Raw genomic sequence first — 18,920 nt, forward strand, 5'->3', positions numbered from 1 at the left:
AAGAGCAGGGGATTTTTTTTTCTCTTTTCTCTCTCTCTCTCTCTTTTTTTTTTTTTTTTTTTTTAATAAGAATAACAGTAACCATCTGTTCCTGGATTTAGACTGCAGATGTACTCTAAAAAGTAACTTTTTAAAATTGGTACCATGGGGCTCTGTGTTCATTCCCTCAGTGACTGGGGAGCACACTTGCTCAGATGGAGTTTTAAAAAAGGGGAAGACTATGAAAAATGTCCCAAATGCTAGCTATCCCAAGATGTAAAAGTCAAGCATTATTCTTCTGTGTATTACCTGTAGCAATAAGGACTCTGTAACTGCAATTAAATAAAAAATGTTGTTGTTGTCTACTCTACTGATTTATTCAGCTGTCATGCGTGCATTGTTTCTACAGTGCTAACAAGTGTTTGTTTTTTCTCTTCAGGTTGTTGGACCTCATGAACTCAGTGCAATTTGAGACATGCTAACAGTGTACTTGGAATACTTGTGTGTACAAAATAAGATCTTGTTTCTATACGTTGTTACCTATCTGCTCCACTTGTGAAATATAGTTTTATGCACTCTTCCCTTCAATCCAACATTCTGCAACATATTTACCACCTCTTTGCACCCCATTATCAAAACTCATCTTTTGTTCCATGTGTTTTTTGTTTTGTTTTGTTTTGTTTTTTCCCCCTAAGATTGCTCATCCTTTCCAGCCAATCCTTAAACTAAAGATAATAATTTATTATGAATGTCAAATCAATTAGCAACTATTTCTTTATAGCATTCGTATTTATTTTCCTGTTGCAGTCCACAGCTTTTTCACTTCTCCTCTCTTCCTCTCAGACACAGATTTACTACCTCTATTAATCTGATAGAAAAGAAATGTCAAAAACACCCTTCATTTCTAACAGGAAAAGTATTATTCTATATTTCCACTTCTGATATTGAAAAAGCTTTAGAAGTATTCTGTTGAATGTGTTTTTAAAACTACCACTTTTCAAAACAAGTACACTTAAATAAATAAAATGATAACCTGTGTAAAATTACTGGAATAGAATCAGAAATACCTCAAAAATGGCTATGCAATTAAGAGAGATCTCCACTTTGCTTCTTGAAATGTTCACCCAATGACATCTTTCCATTTAACACGGTACAAGTAGTAATACACTATGAACAACACTCTTGATCACACAACAACATAGCAGTAAAGAAAAAAGGTAATGTAGGAAAAAGGATGGGATCCCTTCTTATACAAAAGAATGGAGATACAATGATTTTGTGACTAAAATCAGGGGAAAAAAAGTAAAGGCTAACTTTGGGTCACATATGGGAACTACAGGATTTCTTAGTATACTGGAAGAGGCTTTTGAGAAAACTGAATTTTAAAAAGTTTATTATTTGGAAAGATTCCTTTCCAAGGAATGGCCAAGAAGCCATGCATCTACTTAATGAGGAGTGGTGATCCTTGTCTGCAAATGTTTGAGTATATAGTGTTAATTTAACAAGTCATCATTCTGGTCTCTGTAACACAAGCAATACTCTGTGATCTGTTTAATGATCCCCAATATTTATGTCACAGCTGATTTAACAGAAAATGTGGTACTTCCTGGAATATAATGCATACACACACTTCAATAACACAGTACAATGCAATCTTAGAGATTGCTTTGCAGCCATTGATTATATGGAAAACTACTGAGGCTCATACTTGATGTTAAATGCCCTGGTGCTGTTTTGTGGATGAAAAAAGAAGCCCAAAAATTGAGCAGTTACTTAACCGATCAGGCTGGCAAAACATGTGAACTCTGATGTGGAAATATTGATTATTTTACTATTTTCTTGAAAATCTGCTCTTACAGAAGCATTAATCAACTATTAAATAGAAAAATACATTTGATAGTTTTAAGTCAAGGCTGCTTTATCCTATGTTCTTATTGAGGTTTCCTCACTCCCTGCTGCAGGGTTGTGGCTCTCAAAGCTTCTCAGGCATACGGGGACATCATTCAGCATGTCATCTGTTCTTTTTGACCACAAGCTCTTCTCATGGAAATCCTGATGTTATTTCACACCCTTCCTTCTATGAACCTCCTTCCAAACTCTCCATCTCCTTCCCATATGGAATTTATCTTCTATCTTAGTTGGACGATTTTCTATGTATCCCCTCTGATATTCAGTGGGAAGTCTCTTAGATCTTTTTCTTTGATTCCCTTCTTTTTCTGTTTGTCTCTGTACATACCTCCAGGATTCTAATGACAAAAATAACGATGGGTAACTTGAAGATTTTTTCTAATCTAAATACAACAACTGTCCAAACAATAGGCTTTGTCTAACATCTCTGCAACCTTAGCTTGACAAAGAACTGAACCCTTACTTCCATCCCTCTGCTTTCCCTGTTCATTAATAAAGATGTCATTATATACTCTGATGCTCAGTCCTACCACCTAGTTCTCCTTTCAGCATCTAGATCCAAACTCATGGAGCAGGTAGGATTAATTACCCTCATCTTTAAATATCTACATTTTTGCTAGTCACCTAACGTTCCCTTAAAGTCTTTACAGAGAAACATGTATGATTACAAAGCACTCCATAAAACTGCTTCAGGTGTCCTTCCTTACTGTAAATTAAATACAAGACAATATATTTAAAACATATGCTTTCATGCTGTGATCTGGCCTGCTCTTTAAGCACATAGTTAATATAGTCATTCAGATTTTTATTGTTATCTTAACTATGCAATTATTTTCCATGTTGACCTTGACAGAGGAGAATTGGTCTGTTGTGAAGATGCAGACAAGGTTGTCTTCCTGACTCAATTCTTTCAACTCACATATTTACAGTTTTTTGGTGTTTTGTTGTTGTTGTTTTTAACCATAAAACTTTTGCTGAATCAATCCAGGTATATCTACCATCTACATTATGCTATATAGGTGGTCAAACCAGCTTTTAAATATTTTTTATTCTTAACATTTCTCTCATACCAAATATGCAGTAGAAAATTTTCATATAAGCTCCTTAGGTCTAATATTAGTGCCTTGCATATGAAATAAGCCTCAATGACTGAGTGGGTGCAGTTACACCTCCTCCTTTCTAATTTTTTTCACCCCCTTTTTACTTATATTATAAATACTTTCCAACACTGATCATCTTTAATATATACGTGTATATAGCCACTCCATTTGGGTCTAATTATGATTATCATTATAATAAAACACTGATGATATATAAAAAGTGTAACAATATATTGGATACCACAATACTGATTAGCAGGAAAAACAAACAAACAAACAAACAAACAAAAAACTAAAGCTGAGTCCTGTAACATACTAAGAATCATGGAAAGTCAAATACAAACTCATCACTTTCCCCCAATGACTGCCTTGAAATTTATCAACAACTTCAATCTTTACTTGAATTAGCTTGGGTTAGTCATTCCTCTCTCCTCATTTAAAGTGATGTTCTTCCTACTTGTTGTGTGGTTACTTCTCAAAGCAAGTATTCAGATCCAGAGTGGAGACACTAGAACCCAGTGGGACAGACAAAATATTTCTCCTAATTTAAAGTGGTTTCAGGAGAACATACTGAAACACTTTGTAGATGTCATGTATATCCACTTAAGAACAGTATGAAACAGATGCATATATTCATCCTGAAAAGCATGTATGGAAAGAAAAATATGTAGAAAAACTGAACTCTAAAACCTGCCACATGAACAAATGTTTTCCTTCTTTGCCTCATAGCTAAACTTATGTGGAACTGGAAGGGAGAAGCACCCTATAGGTATATCATTACTCTTAACATGCATAAAAAAATATATACCTGCTGTATGACACCATTCATACATACTGTATGACACCATCAGCTTATGTTTGTTTTGTGTACATTTAGCCACCTGAAAATAAATATGGAATTAAAAATAAATGGATGCACTTTTTCTGATAATGGGTCTAGACATCCTGCACTTAATCTGAATGATTTTAGGAATGTCAGAGAATTTTCAGTAAAAACCTCCCTAACGGTTTTCCCCTCAGAGAATGCAATTCTAATAGGCAAGAGAGAACAACAACAACAACAAATAAATAATATTTCTGTAAAATCCAGGAATTTCATATTGCTACATAAACTGGACCCACCCATGAATTGGGGGTGGGGGGTGGGGGTAGGAAGCAATTTCACCTATAAGATTGCATTACAGTTAATGCTATTTTTATAAATCCTTACTGATTGCTATAGAAACCTGTCGGATTAGTTTTAATAAATACCCCAGGGCTTTTCCACATAAGCCGGGGCATACACACACAGTGCTACTGATTATTATTACATAGGGGAGGAAAAACAATGGATCATTAAATCTTTAAACATGAAAAACTTAGTCTTTCCTTCATTCAGTCTTCATTCAAATAAAGGCACAAAAACTCCAATGACACAAACATAGCTGTCCTCTCACTTTTCCTTTTTGTTCAGCTTGTGTTTACTTCTAACTCAATTCTGACTTTTATGCTTTCTTGGAAAACACCTATTAAAACACAGTCTCTGAGTTAACATCCTGAGAGCCTCCAGAGAACAACCAGACTGGGGTTTGAGTTTTAAAGTCCTCCCTTGTGACCCCTATTAGTCTCTTGGAGGCAGGTTCGGTGATGGCAATCCCCTGCAAAGGCTGACCTTGGATGTCATACCCAGGTGCATGTTGGCATGGGAGAATGCTTCTCCTTTAGAAGGGTCCGTGGTCTGTTCAGGAAACCCTCACATGCCCCCACTGCCTTAAACACTGCCTTATACATCTTATAACATTCCTTTTGTGTGGGGGGACCAGGCAGCACTTGCACCGCCGCCCGATGTCCATCACCCACCTGGGCATGCTTGCAGTGGCAGGTCCTGTGCTGAGGAAGGGAGAAAGCCTCCAGCCCCTCTCAGAAAGGCACTGGTGGGGTATTAAATCCCATTCCTGCTACTCCTGTCAACAGGGCACTCATGAGGGAGCTCACTCTCTCAGGTCCATGGGCTGTGAGGCCATGGCAGTCACCCGTAACCGTCCTGTGTGGAGGGTGCTGCAGGGCTGCAGTCATCCCCAGGCCAGAGGACTCCCCTGTGTAAAACTGGAGGACTTGATTAACACTAAGGCAGGCTCATGGTCTCAAACATGGCTGGTTAAACACAGGACCCAAGGATTACAGTTCCCAGCCTTGTTTTCTGAAGAAAAAACAATAAAAATCTAACAGCGAGTTAAAAGAAGATGTCTCTAACCTATATTAATTTTCATTTTCTGAGTAGAATGCGTCCCTGTATATCAGGAAGGTGTGATGTTCCAAACTCAGGAAAAGGGGGGTACATGTAGAAAAAAATTCAGAAGGTAGAAAAGTCCAAGTAATTCACATGCGTCATGGTTCCTGCTATGTTTTTCTAAGAAGGCATTAGTTTTCTTGATTGAGAGAAGATTTGCAGTGCTTTGCTTTCTTGCCCTTTTACTAGAAAAGTATTTTAAACTGGAATACAATTATGTGTCAAGGTTTCAGACCACATGCAGGGATGATTGCAAGGGGTAGATCATGAAAGCTATAATCATGTAAGTGGTCTATAACAGACATAAAGTTTTATGAATGGATAAGAAATTACTCCCTCTCTTTTACATCTTCCTATTCTCTTCTTGTATAATGTAAGACTCTCCTATTTATGCATATTTGACTAAAACATTTTTGTTAATCACTTGGCTATACACAGTTTTATACACTGTGAGAGGAGTCGTTGCACTAGTAATCCACCGATAAAGTATTTACAGAATGTTTTTCAGTTAAATATCCAACAGATTCCTTCCTTCTTCATTCCCTTCTTCCCCTTTCCAGAAGTTGCTCCTACTAAAAGACTTAACACTTACCTTCATAATCTAAGAGTTATTTAGGTCTAGAGCCTGCCACTACTCTGGAGCACGCGTCTTTCAAGAAAACTCTGTGCTCAGCAGTTCTGTAGCTGAGCCCAGGTTGTGGTCAGCAGCACAGCTCCTGGAGCTGAGTGTCACTTCACTGTGCAGAGGAGCTGCAGATTTGTGTCCCTGAAAGATCCCTGCAGCACCACACCACAGGAGGCTGCTTATCCGTGGCTCTTATTTGGCCTAGAGACACATTTCTCTGTTTTATGCAAAACAGAAGTCAGTGAAACAGATTCTTCTCCGAGCACATTTTAATTTCATTTGGACTTCTTTTCCCTGCTGCAATATATTTCACTTCAGCTTACAACAGCAATTAAGTAGTGCAGGCAGTGTGTGCGTGCGTGTTAAGAGAACCTTATGGAGAAATCCCTGCTTTTGGTGTTTGGAAAAATTGTTCTGAGATGATAGATTGCCTTGTGCACTAATATACACAGTCTGAAGGAAAATAATGAGTGCATTGTTTCAACAATAGAAAAAGACTTTAAACACTTAAATAATTGAAATGTACTATAACAAACAATAAAAGACAGTCATCTTGATTAGTTAAAAAGCACAATAATTCCCAACAGTTCTAATAACATTGAACTTCTAGGGTGATGGTGAAAGAAAGCCAGGTAGCAATGATGGTTAAAAAATTATGTACAGGTGGTAATAGCAGATGAAGGTGGAAAGTGTCAGAAGTAGAAAATCAGGAATATTTTGGAAATTTGCACTCTACCTGTGTAGCCCAGCGAATTGTCACCATTATCAGAGGTGGGGAGTGGTGTCCCGCTGTCGTTTCCCCTCTCTAGGTCGTCGGAGTCTGTCGGAAACAACACCAGAGCTGCTGATGGGGTCACAGGAGTAACAGGAGTTGCCATTTCGATCAAAACACGTCCAGACACAATTAAATCCACACATGACAGCAAGAGCCACAGTGCCAGCACACGGTATGCTTCGTCCTTCCCCCGCCTGCATGGCGTTGCCCAGTGAAAGGCGGCTGAGAGCATGGCCCTGGGTCTCCAAATGCTGCCCGCTGTCCCCCTCTGCCCTGTCCAGCTTTCCTCCCGCACCTCAGCTCCCACTTTGCCGCCTGAGCCGTGCGGTGGCCACCCAGCCCACCAGCCCGTGCAGGCTGTGGTGAGCATATGGGGACAGGGAGGCAGGGGAGCTGAATGCTAGCATTGCTAATTTTCCACCTTATTGTTAATCAAAGCTATTGACTGTGATCACTTGCCATCATTGCTTCATCTCCTGGCAATTACGGACCCAGGGGACTTCACCTCTTAGCAGAGAGGGGATGACGGGGAGGGGGGACTGTGCCTTGGCAAGCAAGGGGGGCTGCTCTACCTCTCCTGGAGGATGGGGCAGGAGAGAGGGGCAGGGCTCCTCTGTGAAAGGGCAACAGTTATGCAGCATAGGAAGTGGGATGCATTTTTTGAGCTGAAAGATGCTTGCAGGGAAATACTCAATTTTAATGTCACGTTAAAAAAAAAGAAAAGAAAGACAGCTGGTCAGCTAAACACGAATGGACATGTGTTTTAAGTCTCCAAGATAAATTGCTGATCAAAACACCACAAAGCACTGTGAAGGTAACTCATAATAATGAACTAAATAATTCAAAGCAAAAAAATAAAATAAAAACCCCAGTGGCTCTGAAAACAAAACAACACAACCCAGAGGAATTTGTTGTCAATATCACTAGATCTTTTGACTTGTCTGTAGCTGTGAAACTGCAAATTAAACTTTAATTATATTTTTTAATTTACTTTTGATGTTACACAATGCATACATTCGTATTTTGTTTAAAAAAGCGGCAAGAAGCAAATCTGTTCTCAAGATATCACTAACACAATAGACTGCATTTCTTCTTCTTTTTGACAGGTGTCAGACAATTTATTAATGATTTTAAAGACTCTAAATAGGAAAGATCTGTTTTACTCACACACAGAGGCATGTATTCTGGACTTCCATAATGACTGAAAGCAAACGTTCCTTTTCAATAAAACACACTTGCTATTAAAAATCATCTTGGCTTCACAAAATTCCTAAAGAAAATATGTATGAAACAACACTGTAAAAAACATAAGCAGTTTTTTCTTTTTGGACACAGAATTTTACTTACTCAGTCAATCTAATTTTTAAAATGTGATGCTGAACGTTTATATTCTCCATTTGTCTGCTAAGTACTCTTAGAGAGACAGCATCCTCACAAATCCATAGCTTTTTAAAGGAATTCTTAAAGGAAAGCAAAAAGAAAACCAAAATCCTCAGATCAATCCAGTTGAGCGGATGCACTGGAAAAAATATTTATTTAAAAAATAGTCAATTAAAAGAACTGACAGCATGCCTTTTAAATCACTGTTGTGCAAATTAAAAAATGAAAAAAAAAAAAAAAAAAAGACCACCACCAAGATAGTGTTTCATCTTGGCAGATGAAAAAAGTGAAATATGTTCATTTATTGGTCCATTTATCTTTGCTGGCTCACTAATGGCCAATGTCACGTACATCTTTAAAGCCTGATCTGAAAATTGCTGTAGAGTGACGGGTCCAACACCGCTTCTCCGGATTGCTCTCTTATTTGCATTCAAGGGTTGATTGGGTCAGAGTTTTAAAATTACAGCAGTAAAGGACAGAAGGATAGGACTTTTTTATTAAACGAAGAGGCAGAGCCTGTGCATACTTTCTTTTGGGCAACTGTTTATAGCCAACTAGAAAAAGCTCAGACTGGGATTTCAAGCAATGAACCTGCCGATCATCATTCTGAAAGATGAATTGCTTTCTAGGAGATTTAACTGCACACTACACAAAATGATTAAGAAAGGAGATGCACCAAAATCTCCTGGTATGTTCTACATGAGAGCCTAAGGCATACCATCATGTGCAAAATACGATTACTAAATGAATTGGCCTGTTTTGACCAAGATGCTCCCTAAGACATGGCATTCCCAGCAGTGGGCCAACCCTCTGCATAGCAGACCTCTCACAAAACTGTCACTGCTAATGACCTTTAGTGAGGCTCACTGTGGGCTTTAAACATGAGCAGTCTCCATTTCAGGAACTCTATATTTACTCCAGCCAACAGGACATGAGAGCAGAAGCTCTAAACCTAGGCTACAACTACTTGCAGCCATTTAGGCATGAAAATCTTGCCTTCAGTCCCTGATGGTGATGGAAATGAGGAGGTTAGTCTCATTTTTAACACTACTCATATATATCATATATCATATGTGATATTTGCTAACGACCATACCCTTACTATTTATGATTCAAAAGCACACGAGACATCATTCCCTCTCACGTTCTTTGAGAAATGCTACTTTTCAGCCTGGTCATAAGAAACACGCTACTCAGCTAATGCTAAATCATGTGTGGAAACTGCCTTCGCTAAGGAATATCACTGAAGTCCAGTACTTGCTACGGGTGAATTCTCCCCATTTCACTGAAGGATAACTCTGCACTCAAGTCTTGCATTTAAGGCTTTGGACCCCTGCATTGAGGTGAATGCTATTCCTTTGCTTCTGAGTCCCTGTTAAAAGAAATAAGTACCACTGACTGAAATTAGACATTTCACCATTAGACTGCCACAAAGACATTCTGTCAACTGTGAGGCAAAGGGCCTGGATGTTAAGATGTGATCTATTTTCTCATGACTTCCTTGCTGTAGGATCAGGTGATTTTCCACTTGGCTTTGCTAAATATTATGAATAATTTTAGATGACTACACTTTTTGAACGAATTACCATGAAAAACAAATACAAAACACAACAAAAACAACAACAAACAAACCAATAAGTGAAGGAAATGAATGTGATAGCCTGGAACTGATTCACCTGATGTATGAAAAATTTAGAGCTCAGTCTAACTCAAAGCAGGGGCTGAACTCAGAGTCCCATTCCTCAGAGAAATGCCATAATCAGTCTACAGCTGGGCTCTCGCCAAGTTCAAAATAGTAAAAAGGGGTAGAGGTTTCACAGAACTGACAGAGATGTCCCTCAAAACAACCCTCCAGTAAAATTATATGTCTTGGTTGAATATCTGTATCAGACAGAAGGAATTTAAACCAAGGTCTCCGACATACTAACTGCTCAGAAAAGTCAGAAATAAAACTTACACTTTAAAAGATGGTTAATCAGTAATTGGTTGACTCATTAAAATATAAAAAAGGAAAAATAAACAAAAAGACACAGCATTTTATTACACAGAAAACAATTTTTACTTTTAAGTAAAAGGAGTGGTTTTTGTTGTTGTTGTTTTTGTTTTTGAAGAGGAGGATCAAAAGTGAAGCCTTGACCACCAAATAAAAAGGGAAAAAGGAAAAAAAAAACACTTTTTTTTTTTTTTTTTTTTTTTTAATCAGTTGCTATAACACTTTTCTTTCACAGGAGAAGCATTTGAGCTATGCCTCATTTGAGAGAGGGAGCCCCTCACCATGATGAAAAAAGTCTCCTTTACTCTTTCCATGGCCATCTCTGGAGCCACCATTCATTCAGTTAAGCACATACATTATGGCATTAAAAAATATGTATATGTATTTTGACTTGATAAGAGAGTTCTAGGTTTCCCAACAGTGAGTGGTCTAGATTCTTAGGGGACGGGTTTCAGGTTTAGTCAGTGCAACCAAAGCACAGATGCCACCTGTGAAGCAGCAGGAGGATTTGGCTTAATCACAAAAGTTCTGAACAAGTTTAGGTTGTCCATCTGAAGATGGATAGCACCAAAAATTTATGTCAATGTGTGGAAAATTTTCCAATGAAATTTCCACTTAAAAATCTGTAACTTACTGTATTTTATTGGACTGCCACAGTAGCCACTAAACACCTTTTATGATTTCATTTACACATCTTTAATTATTTTTAAAATTATCAGAAAATCCAAATCCTAAATACTTGCTTTTCATTGCCTTGCCTAGTAACACCTTAAACCTATCATTCACATTTACTTTCACAGCTACTTACATTCACATGCTTGGTGCAACCCTAACCTCAAATATTGTATTAAACATTCTTTTAGACATGGTTCAACTATTTATATGAAGGTCTGTCGTGATTTTAGCTTGAACAGAATTAATTTTCTCGATAGAGGCTCACACAATGGTGTGTTTTGGATTTTTGATCAAAACAGCAGTGATAACCCGCTGAAGTTCCAGCTGTGAGCAGTGAGCAGTGCTCACATAGAGCCAAGGATGTTCCAGCTCCTGGTGCTACCCTGCCAGCGAGGAGGCTGGGGGTGCACCAGGAACAGGGAGGGGACACAGCCAGGACAGCTGGTCCAGGCTGCCCAAAGGGATGTCCCATGCCATGTGGCATTGTGCTGAACAATAATATGGGGTAAAGGAGGAGAAGGGTGGATATTTGGAGCGATGGTGTTTGTCTTCCTGAAGAACCATCCTACGTGCTGAGCCCTGCTTTCCAGGAAGTGGATGATACCTGCCTGCCAGAAGGAAGCAGTTAAGGAATTCCTTCTTCTACCTGGCTTGGGTGTGCAGCTTCTGCTTTACCTTGTGAAGAGTTTTTATCTAAACCCAGGTTCTCACACTTCTACCTTTCTGATTCTTCCCCGATCCCACATGGGGAGAACAAGCAAGCGGCTGTGTGATGCTGAGCTGCACACTGCGGCTAAGCCACAAGGTCACCACTGATGTTTTTTCCACCAGGAACAGAAAGTAATGCTACTAGTTATTGCTTCCTTCATACCAGGAAGAGATGTCTATATGCCACATCTTATTGAAGATGCACCCTTAAAAGTCCCCAAATGATTCAGTATTGATGCCCCAGCACATCTTCCTCCATGACACAAATAAATGCTGAAAAGACTTCACAGGCACAACTTCTTTCTACTGTAGGAATCGTGTGTATCTGAAATACTACGGTGATCATACTTTATCTAAGTTAAAGCCACTTACTGAAAAATGTCTGACTACAAAACTGTTGCTTTATTTAATTCCAAAACATAAATTTCATTATTTTTTGTTAAGTTTCTCTGACTTTCACTATCATCATCTGCCTGGGGGTACAACATTTGGAGGAAACAGCATGAACAGCATTTTGCAAATGAACATTAATAAAAGATTAGTGTGAAGCAAATGAATATAAACTACTATCAATATTAGAATTGTGTTCTACAAATTGGATCGATTCCCATTGATTCCCCTCTAGTGATCTAGAGGAATTCAGGAAGAGAGGTCAGAAAAAAACAGCTCTGGCTACAAACCACAGACTAAGATGAGGAAATAAATTAGTAGCCTGTTTTTTTCAGTACTGTGATTTTATCTAGGCTTTCACTGGAGTTACATTAGTAAAATAATATAATATGTCTTAAGGGATACTTAATTCTATTTCATCATTTGGTTATCTATAATGACAAAACATCTTGTTATCAAAGCAAGTTAAGTAAGGATAGTACTTGAGATCTATAGTTTAAACTAAATTAATGCATCTGCGATAACTCACTTCTGTGAAGTGAAATAATACATAAAATCATACATTAATTCAGAAAAAATATGGACAAACTTTCCAGCACTTAGACCTATTCTTCTGATCTGGAATGAAAAGGAAAAACTTCAAATGTATGGGGAGAATTGGAAATCACCATGCCACTCTTAAACCATTACAGCTTTCCAAACACAGTTCTATATCAGAAGCCTATGTTGCATATGGCTGATTAATCTGGAGGATATCCCTATCAATGTCTTATATTAGGTGAAGGGAAATATTCTATTATTTTAATAAGACTTAACAGCACAACTTTTTAGAGATATACTCACATTCAGCCATCCTTCTAAGTACTTTAAATCAGGTTACTTAAGGGACTTATGACCATTTTCACTAGCTGAAGGTATCTGCAAGTAATTAGGGAGTTCTTCATTAAAATTTACACTGCTCAGCTGCCTCATCTTAAAAGTTAAGAAAGGTTTAAGCTGAGGGAAAAAGACAAGAATTTGTTCTCACATAATGGCTTTAATCTGAGGATTTGGCTCAAGTATATTGGAAATAAAAATGTAAGGATGCTTTTTATTAATAGCTTATACAAGTATAGTCTAGCAACTCAGTAAGTTAACAAAAAAGTACATTTGTGCACAGGTACAGAGACATTATCGACTAGGCACGAGAGAATTTTCTGATGAGAACATATATACTTCATGGTATAATAAAACAACCCTTTGGGTCAGATTCTTCTGAAACAACTACAAATAAAGCTTCTATTTAACCATTTGGGCACCTTTTTTTTTTTTTTTTTCAATTGTCTTCAAAGAACGATGAGTATTGACAGAAACCCAGTAGTAAATGCTATTTAAACACCTTTCCTTCCTTTCATTTCTATGCTACAGTCAATAACAGCCTTTAAATCACTAAAAACTAAGCAAGGACTTCCAGCTGTCTCTTTCTGTCTCTCTTCTTCAGTTATTATTTTCTTTTTTCACCTTGGCCTATAAGTTTTTCTTGCCTTTACTGTTTCTCTTCTCCTCCCCTGTCCCATTGGAGTGGGGCAGTGAATTGTGAATTCTCAGTGTGCTGCTTTTCTCTCTACTGGGCTTCTCCCCCAGCAGCAGCTTCAGTGCAAGCCCAGCAAATGCATTCCATGGAGTACCATAATTATGTTTTTTCTTTTTATTTATGAATTCTGCATTACTTACTTTCCAATTCTGAAGTTGAAGTTCTACATGGGTTCCATCATACAGGAAGCCATACAACCATGGCAACAATTCTAGCTTAATAGTTCTCAAAACCTGATATTTATTAGCGGGCACATAAGTATGCACTATAAGAAGGCTTTGATGCTTCCTATCTTTTCTGTTTAATTGTCCTCTCTGAACTTCCCCATCCTGCCTTCTACTTAGCTCTTCCCTGTACTTCTTGGGTCATCGCTTGTAGCCCTCTCCTGCTCTGCATCTGCTGCCATTTCTTTCCCATTCTTTCTAGACCAACCTGAAGGCAACAGCCCCTTGGGCTAATAAAGTGGTGCTGGCAGCACATTAACAGGTGGCAGCTCAGCTGCTTTAGTTGCAGGGATATGTAGGGACACATCTCCAGCCTGTATGAGGCACTACGATAAATTAGGACAAGCAGTTATGTGCTAGGGAAGCATAAATGGATTTATACCAGGATTTTCTTCTTTAAGGCAACAGGAAAGCTTTCTCCAGAAAATGCAGACTGAATAATTTATTTTGAAGTACTCGCCCATCATCTTGACTGTGTTCAATACAACAGATGTGCAAGAGTAGGCGTGCATTTCTTAGAGGACTGAACAGAACATTCCCAGCTTGAAGGGGACAGCAAGGATCATCAAGTCCAACTCCTTAACTTCTTTTCATATAAATATTTGCATTTTCCTTTCACTGGAAGCGCTGAACTTGACCTTGCTTTAGGGAATGTCCTTTCCCCTATTGGATGTCTTATTAAGTTTTCTTCCTTATGAGAATTAAGATGTTTCTCAGGTGAGTTCTGATGATTGTGGGAACCACTATCAAGAGATTTAAATACATGCAACCAAGTATAGCTGAAGAACAGGTTTCACAAGCTTCCTGTGCTATCCTCCAAACCCACTGGACTTCTTGCAATAATCAACTAACCCCATGGTAATCACCTCAAGGAGACCACACCCAGTCCTTCAGGCTTTAACCCATGAATCTGCTGCTTCTGTTACTCCAGTTGTGAGAGGTTGGTTTGAGCCTGAACTATGCAGCAGCTTTTTAAGTAGCTACCCCTAATATAGTTGCTAAAAATCAGATTCATTTCTCTTTACTATTGAACTGGAGCATGGGATTACCCCATGAACAGGAATTAAACCTGCAAAGAACCCACAATGCTTAATTACTCCTTATTTTCTTGAGTTGAGTGATAAACTTAAGGAAGCTGATGATTTTTCCTTGCTAATGACTCTGTCACGGACAATGACACTTGAGGAACTAATTCAACACACCAACCCCAACAGCCTTGCAGCCACATGATTTAAAATAAAACTACTGTAAAAATGAACATTGGATTTACACAGCTTAAGAGCTGAGAAAGCTTTTCCTCATTCCCTTGCTTTTCTGTATACAGTCATCTTTTGAGTTGTCAAATATATATGTGAAATGCAGCTGTGTCATTTACGTTTTATAAGCCTATCTGCAGAACTCAGCATGAAGAATAATATTAAATCAATGTCTGTCAATGTTGTGTTTTTTTTTTTTTTTTTTTTTTTTTTTTAAGAAAGAATGGACGTATTTATAGTAATTCACTGCCTTGCAAGGGAATACACTGGCACACTAAGCAAGCCCTTTGAATCTGGTACAGCAACTAGAAAGTCTCCTTAATACTACAAGAATCCCAGGCCCATTATTCAGGAAATGCTCCTAGCGACATTGTTCTTTATTTTTTATTCCTCCTTTTGCAAGGACAACATTTTGAACCATTTTCCTATCACCTTTGCCAACATGTTCTCTACCTTGCAGTCATGACTTCAGCCACACAATGCTGAGCATACATTAGTCTTTACCATACAGAAGTCTCACGGAAACAAATCCTGCTGTTGTTCCTCTGGGCGTTCCCTTCCTTTTAGACTTCCACAGCCCCAGACCTTCGGCTATGACACAGAAGCCTGCAGGTATGGCAGGCTCTGATGGCCCTCTCTCTTTCATATTTAAAGACACTTGTGTTGCATTTTAGCCTGTCTTCTGCACAAAGCAGAACCTGGTAACACCATATCCTTTGGGGTGATTTGACAATTAAAAAAGGAGGAGGTTTTAACCCTGTCATAGTTTGATATTAAAATCCTTGCAAACTAAGAGTAAAGTAGTTTGGTTTTAGCATGTACAGTGAGGATTTTGAAGTGAACACTGCAAACAAAAAAGGCAAAATGCAATGTAAACAAGAGATGGACTTGAAAAACACACCATGTCAATCAGTATAGCTCTATAAGAATAAATGTACAGCAAGCTCCAAATGTCATCAAATCACACATACATAGGCACACAAAGTAGTAGTAAATCAAGTCTGTCCAGAATTTTCTTTCCTATTAATCTTCCAAGACAGTGAATTAGCTGGAGCTATCAAATGATTCTCACTTGCAATATAACTTTTTTTCTTAATCCAAAGAATGTTTTCTTTTATCCATACTAATGGAGGTAAGTACTTCGAGGAAGGTTTTGTCTTTTGTTATTAGATCATGGGGGTTCTCTCCGAAAAGCTCTTCCTAAGAGCTACTGCTTTTGTACCACACAACAAAATGCATTCTACAAAGGTTTTTAAAGTTTGGTTCTTGGAGAGAAGAGAAGCCGTACAACAGGTGTTCCTCCTTTCTTTGTTTACCTGAGCTGACTACTTGCTAGTAAAAATCATATCCTTAAGAAAACAAATGACTGAGCATGTAAGCATTTGCCTGGAAAATTTGATATTAGGCTGAAGTCCTTTCTTGTTAAAGCAGCAAAATGCTCCCATTGACTGTATTCAGGGCTCTGTTAGCACAGCTGTGAATACTTCAGGGAAACAGGAGAAAGAGCCACAAATAAAGAATTAGCAATTATTATCTAGGTCATAACAAAACATACACATATGTCCCAATCAACTTAAAAATTCAGTGTCTGAACCAGGAAAGTTTCACAGAATGGCAGTAAGTTAATTTAATATTTTACAGTAGTACTTTAGTATCTTCCAGCTGGCAATCACATTTCTCAGGGTGATTAATATCAGCCACAAAAGAATGCACCGGGTCAAAAATTACTCCAAGTTTATGAACTCAAACTCCAGACAAAATAGAAGTACGATGAAATGAAATAGCCAAGGAGGATAACAATCAATAACTCTTCTATCTTGTCAGAATTCAGCTCTGCAAAATTAATACCAGATAAGAAATCACACAACACAGCAAGGGGTACTTGGGTTTACAAGGATCTCCAGATACCTCTAGATATTGTCAATTTGTAATATTGTGTACATTGAGCACAGGAATTACTAGCTAGAGGCACTAATTTTGAAACAAAATAAGACCTTCAATAGATCCATGGGAACTCCTGAAATAATTAGAGCTGTAACTGAAAGCGGAGAGCCCAAAGCAATAAAGAATGAACGCTGAAAAATGATATGCTTTAAACTACACAAATATGACGAGAGCGATGCCAGTGTAAATAACAAAAGCATCCACGTCAAAATTGTGATGAATAAGGGTATCAAGATGACAAAGACGGACCAAATCACATATCCATGCTCAAAAGTAACTGGAAATTTCAGATAAATTGCCCAATAAGACATAACCTTATAAGAAACTTTGTGTTGGTGTCAGAAAATTTGTGTTGGTATATGCAGAACAACATCAAAACAGCAAACGCAAGGAAACACTTATGCCACCTTTAAAAAGGAAAGCCAGAAAATGTTGGTGATCAGGAAATTACTTCTCTTAATAAGGGACTCATTTATCATCACAGCAATAACTGAAAGGGGAAGTACAGATTACTAAGAATATATTGGGTCTGATTTACTTATAGAAAGTTTTTGAAATATATCATTGCTGGCTAGGTCACAGCTTTAATATCTCTGGACTGAAGTATAACAATGTATAGGAAGTAAGGGTGAGAGCTCGAAGAAAGAAAAATTGCTTTAGCAACCCCCAATTGTTTGTTTGTCCTACCTTCATTAAATGTGTTGGTGCAGCTGCTTTGAGCAGGAAACAAAAAATACTTCTGAAGCAATATTACACATATCATATGTTTTGAGCATGATTGGTTCCATATTGTTGGGGCCTTCAAGTGCCTCTAGCAGATTTCACCAGCAAATTTTAACGTGTCAACCTGGATAAAAGTCAAAAGTATTCCTATGGACTAGGGATCCAGCACTCTAAGAGGGAAGGAGATACTCTGTCTCCAACCTGACCCCAAGTACTCCCCCAGGGGTTCCTCCCATGGGCTCCTGGTGAGAGCAAGCTGAGCCCTGAGGTGGCCACCAGCCACCCTCCGAACTCCTGCATGCCCTGGTGCTCTCAGGGTCCCTCTCCAAATTTGCACAGTTGGAACCTCAAACCCAGGGCTACCCCAGCTCAGTGGCAGTGGGGTTAGCAGCCCCCAGCCATGTGGGCAACACCTTTCCTACCTAGCCATTGGGGGAACCTATAATCAGGCTAGGTTTTAAGTTGAAAACTTTAGGTCATTGCAATGACCCTTTAATATTTGCCCTTCAAATGAAAGACATGGAACACAATATAAATGTACCACATAGCAGAGCACACCAGAAGATCAAGTCATTAATAAATATGGAGCTGTAGAACCAGATCTGTGCATGTAGCCTATCAGTTGCAAACAAGTGGTGGCTCACAATTCATTCAAATATTATTAGTATTGCTAAATTTAAGGTAACAATCTGGCTAGTTTGGAACTTCATCACATGACAATATTAAATAATTCAAGTTATATACAAGATGATTTTAAGTAGTGTATTAAGCTTCTACCATATAATAGACTGAAATGGAAAAAAGCATTTAAGATTTTTACATTAAAATTTATTACTTAAAATTTATTTCAGTGACTTATCTGGGAATACAGGTAAGAAAGATTGTGGAAAAAATAAACCTAAGAGAACAAAACAAAAGCACAAGAACATAGAGAAAGAAAAGTATATTTAGCATATTAAAGGCAATTAATCATCTTTCACTTTCATTTTAGGAGGCCAGACTACAGAAAATTCCCAGAGAAACACTGTAATTTCAGAAGGTGCTAGATATGAAAAAATGAGACTAACACATTGGATCATATAACAAATCCATCTAAAAAAATGATCTGACATTGAACACTGGTTAGAAAGTTGAACAACACAAAGTAGATTGGTATTGTTTTATTACACCAATTTAACATCTCAACAAGAAAAAAAAAACTTGCCTCAAAAGATGATAAGGAAATTTAAGCTTTAAAACAAAAGAAACCATACTGAGTTTACCAAATTATTCCCATTATTCAAGCCTTACAGTTTATCTAACTCTACTGAAACTTGTGTGGTTTTTCTCTGACCAGAGAGTGACCAAGGAGACACGATATGATCTTGGATGCAAAATGTTGGACGTAAATATGCTGGA

The 18,920-nt window shown here is 38.0% G+C and overlaps 1 protein-coding gene across 9 annotated transcripts in view; it reads right to left on the reverse strand.

The window, feature by feature from the left end:
- The window catches only part of ROBO1 (roundabout guidance receptor 1), a 737,333-nt gene that overhangs the window by 377,736 nt on the left and 340,677 nt on the right, over positions 1-18,920 (reverse strand). For 8 of the 9 annotated variants that reach the window (XM_084506318.1, XM_084506315.1, XM_084506317.1 and 5 more), the window contains one exon: positions 6,618-6,701. The exons of the other annotated variant lie outside the window; for it this stretch is intronic. In XM_084506318.1, coding sequence (XP_084362444.1) covers positions 6,618-6,701 — 84 coding nt within the window. The remainder of the gene's footprint in view (positions 1-6,617; positions 6,702-18,920) is intronic. 9 annotated transcript variants of the gene reach the window in all.

Source organism: Aythya ferina (genome assembly GCF_964211825.1).
Source record: "Aythya ferina genome assembly, chromosome: 1".
Classification (NCBI taxonomy): Eukaryota; Metazoa; Chordata; class Aves; order Anseriformes; family Anatidae; genus Aythya; species Aythya ferina.